Genomic DNA, 7,574 nt, shown 5'->3' with positions numbered 1-7,574 from the left:
TTTGGTGATAAGGGTGATACCGACGTATAGTTTTGTGTACCAAATGAATTTGTTGTTGTTGATGAAGAAATTTGTCGTGAAAGTGGTGGTGGTGACATGGTATTATGTTGATGCGGTGCTACTGTATTGTTGTTCTTTTCAGTAATACTTTTATAAATAATATTATTACTAAAACTACTCATTAAGTTGTTATTATTATTGTGGTTGCTTATGCTGGTATAAGTGGCTGAAGTTGAACGAGTTACATTTGTTGTTATTGTAAGTTGTTGTTTCTTTATCTGCTCTTGTTTCTGCTCATTAGGTGAAATAGTTGATACAGCTGCTAGCTGTTGATGATGTAATGGCTGTTGCGCTGGTTGTTGATTGAATATAGTAGCCATAATATTTGCCGGTGGCAATGCAACCGGTATATGATAGTATTTACATAGTTTACGTCTACACTGACCATTAGCATGATCACGACACACAGCCACACGTTGATCACATACTTCAACTTTGTCGTCTAAAAAGAAATAAAATACATATTTCGATTAAAAACAATTAACTTAAAACAAAATCCAGCACTAAACAATTCTTTTAGCTAAATAATAAGAATGATCCTAATTCTCGACGTATCTTATTTTCTCCTATTTTTCCGTTGAACTATTTTTCATATCTGTAACAATATAACCTATTCAGTAGGGTGTATTTAAAGGACCAACATAAGGAATTCCGGTTTGTTCAATATTTGTTTAAATACATGAATGCAAATATGGTTTCTTAAATAATTTGGAAGACGAATATGTATTTCTGATTAAGAAATATTGACCAATGGAGAGCCTTAGTTTAACCCTAGGAAAAGCATTTGAACACATTTTACTAAAATACAGCGTAATAAAGATATTAATTTAAAAAAAGTGATGAAAATATCGTTTTCGACGAAAAGCAACATAACGTAAACTACTACATAAGTATTTCATGTGTGTTGAATGTTTTCAAAGCAAACATGAATATCACTTTATTTTTCGTCTTCCATGATAAGTACAATACTTTCCAAATAAAGACTTTTTGATTTGAAGAAGAAAAAACTAACTAAAAACTTGCAATTAAATTTATTTTAGGGTTGATTAAGTTTCTTCCATGTTTCAACACTCTTTCTATTGCCTGGTCAGTCATTCCGTTGCAAAAACAGAATTTATAGACATAAATTCGATATTATTTTTATGGTGACAATATAAGACAATGTCATAGAATGACTATTAAAATAAAAATAAATTGGGTGGCGAAACAGTCCGTTGAGAACTAGGGCCTGGTGACTTGCAACTCTCAACTATTCCTGTTGGGATGGAGAAGACCTATAGTTTTAAGCTCAATCCGAACGGCCAATTTGAGAAATCACTTTTCATAAAAAGAATTACTTTTGGAGAAACTTTGATTTATAGTGTTTGGAATTCAGTAAAATTTCTAGAAAAATCTAATTGACAGTTTTTTTTTTACAAAAAATAAAAACCTAACAAAAAAAACAATACTAAAACTTTGTAAAAATTTACTTTCGACTCAAAAAGCTTTTCAAAAATTAAAATTATTGTCTACAAACTTCGTTTATTTCACAGAAAATTATTTTATTAAAGTATTTTTTCTATAAAAATCCAAACAGTGCGTTTTTTCATAAAAAAAATAAAATCTAAAAATATAGTACGCAAATTTGGTAAAAACTCGGTTCTTGATATCTCTGAAATTAATTTCATTCATCCAATTTGTAAAAATTTAAGAAATGCTACTAAAATTGGTAAAAATTTGTTTTCGACTAAAAATCTATTTAACAAAAAAAGATTTTCAAACTAAACTATTTCTTTATATGAAAAATATTGTTGGTATTTTTTTAAGAATAATTCAACTGACAACTTTTTTACCCAACACGAACCTACAAACTTTTAAGCAAGACCAATAGTCAGACAGTATGGGAAGTTATCAGTGTGGGTCGCATCCCAGCCCCTTTTTGTTTAAATTTCAGATGAATCAAAAGACTCGTACAATATTATAATTATTATACGAAAATTATTCGTATATTTTGATTTCTGTCGTAATTAATACCAACATTTGTATTTTAAATTTTGATAGAAACATTTTCAAAACAATTAATATCTTAGTAAGTTAAAAACTACACGACTTAGTCATTGATACCTATCGCTTTGCTTTAAAATTAATTCATGCATACATTAAGGTTATTACAAAGTCATTATGCTTACCTTCAGTTAAATGGACGAATCTGCAATTTAACCGACTGCACATAGATCTATTAAAATCTTGGCACACCGGGAGGGTGTCCAGTAACTAGATTTGTATTTATGTTTAAAAAGAGAAAATGAAAACAAATATATTAGAATCTTTCAATTTGTTGTTAAAAAATAATTGAATTATGTAATTCGCGAATATTAGCAAAAATATATTGAAATAATAAAATTATATGTTTGTATTAGTTTTTGTAGTTGTTAAAATTGCATTTTTTTTAAATAGAATAACAATTTTCTTATATTCCTATTTAAATTGTAAATATATGACATAAATTCTTATTTAAGCTATTTTCTCTCTTGTGTTTCAATGTCGTCAAGTATTTTATATTTGAAAAAAGCACATAGCGAAAAGTGTTATTGTAGTCTATTCGTAAGAAAATTAAGCAGCAAAGGAATTCAAAATATTTTAAATATAAAGCAGGTACACATAAAATATAATATAAAACTTATTAAAGTAGCAGTATGAGAAGACTGAAACGATAACGATAAAAATTTAAAACAAATAAACTCACATTATTTTTCTTAGGTTTTGATTTGAATTTACATTTTCTGGAGTTAAACTATTGGAACTCTACATTTAACGGTTTATATTTTGATTAAATACAAATTGATTGCTCGTACTTTTTTTGATTTGTTTTATTACTCTTATTTATGAAAAAATTTGTGGATGTGATAAGGATGTATTATTGCACAGAAACATATCCTAATAGGTGGCACTAGAAAAAGTAAGTAGGATGCAATTTGAATTATGTTTTTATTATTAAAGTAACGTAATAGACATATATGTAACACATATATAAATATACATATATATATAAATGTATATATATATACATATGTATATACTTTTTTAAGCAGTTGAAATGTTATTGTGTATACAAGTATGTATGGTTTTTAGAAACATAACTTTTTTCATATTTTAAATATGTGTTTTCAAGTTGCCTAAAGCAAACATTTTGGCAAATTATAGGCAAAGATTTTGCAAAAAAAATGCAACAGAATATATATATATATATGTTTTTAAGAAGCCAGCACAAAAATGTATTTTCTGTTTATTTTGTATTTTTTTTATAAATAAAAAATTTAAATTAAAATTCATATACATTTTAAACAAAAAAAATTATTAAAAAAGAGATATGAAACTACATATGTTTTTGCGTACTAAAATATTTTGTCAGAAATGATTTTTACCTAATAACATATATAATGCCGTTCATTAGAATAGGACACTGCGAGTATAATACACCCGTCTCCGGAGGGGCTGAAATTTAATAATGTATTGAGTTTTTGTTTTAAATTTTTGTTGTTATGCATAAATGTTCGTTTTAATTAAACAAAACTTAGCGTAGAAAGGAAGATAAGAATATTATTTTTTTTTTAATTCAATTAACTGTCAAACAATTCAAAGCTTTTTTTTATATGTATAACATAATATTATTTAAATTTGTTTTGAAAAAGTAACTTATAAATGCGTCATATACTATCGACTTCTTAAATAAACTATTGAATCAATCATTTAATTCAAAACATTGGTTTATATTACATACATAGGTACATAAAACAGTAATACAAAACAAAAGCCTATTACATAGTGATATTTTGTGAGGTAGTTTAAAGAAAAAAAAATGTTGATAAATGTGACCACTTTTCTGTTCGAATATTTCATACACATTTGTAGTAAGTTTGAAAATTCACAATGTATACAACTTAAAAGTCATCACTCAAAAATTCGAATGTTTTTAGGCTTACTTTGTACACATCAATAAACCAAAGAAGATGATCAAAAACTTTCCTTAACTGTTCATGACCGGTTATTGTCAGTAGGTGTGTTAAAATTGTGAAATTTTAGAAAAGTTAAAAAATTGAACACTAACACTGATCTTTAGGACCATAAATACCATATCAGATACTTCAATTTTAAAAGCTTAATTTAACAATGAATAATAAATATAAAATAAATTGGGTGGCGCGACAGTCCGTTGAGAACCAAGGCCTAGTGACTTACAACTCTCAACCATTCCTGTGTGCGAGGACTGTTGTCAGAAATGGAGGGGACCTACAGTTTATATGCCGACTCCGAACGGCTAATTTTTGAGAAAGCACTTTTTCATGACAATAGTTACTCTTGGAGAATTTGTCAATTCCTCGCAAGAGGCAGTACCCGTGAAAAGACTTTAGATGGCATAGGCAGGGATCGAACCCAAGACCTCTAGCATGACAGTCCAACGCACTAACCATCATGCCACGGGTACCAATGAATATTAATATTAAATACTCTTGACACTTTATATTAAGTAAATGGCAATGTATCTAACAAAACGGAAAAGGAGACGCCACTCAATAAACATTTTTTTACTGCGTAATTATTTGCTAGGTGTTTAATAATAAATAGGCCCTAGTTCACACAGGACTGTAGCGCCACCTTAAGTAAGTACTCGTAAGTTTAATAATAAATACGATTACTGCAATTTATATCCCTCAGATTTGCATTCGTTTGAAGTACTATATAGTAAATTTTATTTCTAGGCTCGATTTTTTTAACTTTAGGTAAGTAATCTTTGGAAGAATTAATTTACTCGTAAATAAGATTATTTTTTTAAAGTAAAATTTGTTTTACGTTTGAACTTTGATTTATTGTTGCGTTCATTACTTAAACTATGTCTTATTTTTGACAAAAAATTCCATTGCAATGTTATAATATATATAAATTAACACAGATTAAATCTTATAGCTTTTAATTTAGTTAAGGTAGGCTCAGTAAGCTGATTTGAATTCTAATCATGTTTTTAATAAATATCTACTTGAAGGAATTTGAATGTTCATCAAACGAAAGATCTTGCAAAGCAAAATTCTAGTTTTTAGCTTTAATTTTTGTAAATACAACTCAAAATTATTATTTTCTAGTTAAATAAAGTAGGTTTATTTTTTCGAAAATTGGCTAGATGGGATTCAGAAAAGACGTTTTGTTATAATTGATATAATGAGGATTTCAAGGCCGTATATGACAGCATCTACAGGGCCGAGCTGTATAGAGCCATGCCTAAAAACTTAACAGAACCTTTCGATGTCAAAAAAGGTTTTAGACAAGGTGATGCGCTGTCATGTGATTTTTTTAACATCGTCCTTGAAAGAATAGTGCAGAGCTCACACGTCAACACTAGAGGCACTATCTTTCAAAAGTCTGTCCAATTATTAGCATATGCTGATGACATTGACATAATCGGAAGAACTCAGCGTGATGTCAATATGGCTTTTGTGAGTATTGAGGCAGAGGCGGCAAAAATAGGTTTAACGATTAATGAGGGCAAAACAAAGCACATGCTGTCGTCAAGAAAGGACATACAAAACGTCTCCATCGACAGAAGTAACATTGGAGTAGTCAAGGGCTTCGTCTACCTAGGCTCCGCTGTAAACGCAGAAAGCAACACCAGCGCTGAGATCAAACGCAGAATAACTCTTGCTAACCGCTGTTTCTTTGGACTAAGAAAGTAATTGAGTGGTAACGTCCTCTCTCGAGGGACCAAAATACTGTACAGCTACTTAGACTTAGCCAGAAGGTAAAAGTCCAACGACTAAGATGGCTGGGTCACGTAGAGCGCATGGAAACCAATGCTCCGGTCCGGAAAGTCTTCCAATCTACACCCACAGGACAGCCCAGTAGAGGAAGACCGCAGATCAGATGGCGCACACAAGTGGAAAGTGACCTCACCCAACTTGGAGCGCGAAACTGGAGACATCTAGCTAGGGACCGAGATAGATGGAGAAGTTTGTTGGGTGAGGCCCTAGTTTACACAGGACTGTAGCGCCACCTTAAGTAAGTAAGTAAGAGGAATAAGTGAGTATTCGATTTATTACAATGTTCTTTTTTTTAATGGAGGCTATTTACAGAAAAGTCTGCAATGTCACTTGAATATTTTTGGGCAAACAAAATCAAGGACATAGTCCAAAAATTGACTTAACTCAGTTTTTCCCAAAAAAAATTACTTGAACCGACTACACTTTTAGTCCTTTTGTTCTTCTTTCTTTGCACCTACATAATAGCCTTAAAATACAACATTGTTTGTTTTTTTGTATGCAATTAATTGTAAATGCTGCAAAAAGATTGACGGCTTTTAAAACAATGCTTGCGTATAAAAATGCTTATAGACCAAAATTGGTCAAGTTGTTTTCGAAATGTTATGAAGCCGGCTAAAGCGGATTAACTGTATTTGTTGACTTTACTTATGGATTTATTTTTAACTCACATTACAATTTAATTTTTGCAATAAGAAAATATTATAAAATTAATGTTCAATTATTGCAGAATTATTTTAAAATCTAAAATTACTTTTTTTCATACAAAAAATGTACTTGATAATTTTTAAATGACATAATTATAGAATAATTTGAACTATAATTACAGATTAGATTTATGTTATTAGCAATGTTATCAAAACTTTAAATGTGAAAATAATAATATAGAGAATGATAAGTAATAATAATAACATATACTCATAATTTCTATTGAATAGATAATCCCTTAACCACTCGTGGGAAATCTTTAATCAAAGATAGCTCAATTAAGGACTCAATAAGGAATGTAATAGGCCCTAGCCCGACAAAAATTTGCAGATTGAGGCTATGTGTTTGGCTTTCGAAGATCGAGTACACATTTTTTCATGCTTTATAAAAATATGTAAATATAAAAAGTGAGAAGAAAAAAATATTTTTGCGTCTAAGCACGCGATTGATTATCAATTCAATAAAAGTTAAAGTGACTGTATGAGCTTAACATAATTTATTTTTATTCTGTGGCAGAGTTTATTAATATAAAGTAAAGGTGAAGGTAGAACTGGTCATTGGTGTTTTTATTGGAATCCTTTGAGGTAATTTATTATGACGTCTCAGCGTTGTAAAAGGGATCACATATTAACATTTCTAAATCTACTTATAATGTTTTCAATTGGATAACGGGTCATAATGTTTAAATGAAGCCCAAACGACAATATTGGAGCAGAATTATTATATTTTTATAAACATTCCCATATTAAAATATAACTTTTAGTTAATCTAATTTTTAAAAGATAGTTTTTTAAATTTTCTATAATAGTTTTTTATTAATAATATCACATTTAAACAACTATCGTTATAAACTTGAACTTAACACATCTTTAACTGTTTATAGACTAACCATTGATGACATTTATAAGTGGCAAAATAAAAACAATAATTAGTTACTAATTAATTGGTCTGTCGGTTTGGAAGATATTCTCTGTCCTGCCAACTTTATGTATCGAATAGCAGCTTATATAGTACAATTTC

At 29.3% G+C, this 7,574-nt stretch overlaps 1 protein-coding gene across 4 annotated transcripts in view; it reads right to left on the bottom strand.

Moving 5' to 3' along the window:
- Positions 1-364: 364 nt before the first annotated feature.
- The window catches only part of LOC129952611 (protein muscleblind), a 269,585-nt gene continuing 262,375 nt past the window's right edge, over positions 365-7,574 (bottom strand). For 3 of the 4 annotated variants that reach the window (XR_008782344.1, XR_008782345.1, XR_008782346.1), the window contains 2 exons: positions 2,229-2,313; positions 365-502 (listed from right to left, as the gene is read on the bottom strand). Coding sequence is in view for 1 of the 4 variants with exons in the window: in XM_056065321.1 (XP_055921296.1) it covers positions 2,256-2,313; positions 3,465-3,534 (128 nt within the window). In the remaining 3 variants the exon portion in view is untranslated. Of the gene's footprint in view, positions 503-2,228; positions 2,314-3,464; positions 3,535-7,574 lie in introns of all 4 variants that reach the window. The other variant, XM_056065321.1, reaches the window with a different exon arrangement.

The sequence above is a fragment of the Eupeodes corollae genome, chromosome 3 (assembly GCF_945859685.1).
Source record: "Eupeodes corollae chromosome 3, idEupCoro1.1, whole genome shotgun sequence".
NCBI classification, from domain to species: Eukaryota; Metazoa; Arthropoda; class Insecta; order Diptera; family Syrphidae; genus Eupeodes; species Eupeodes corollae.
This window is presented reverse-complemented; position numbering and strand designations above follow the sequence as displayed.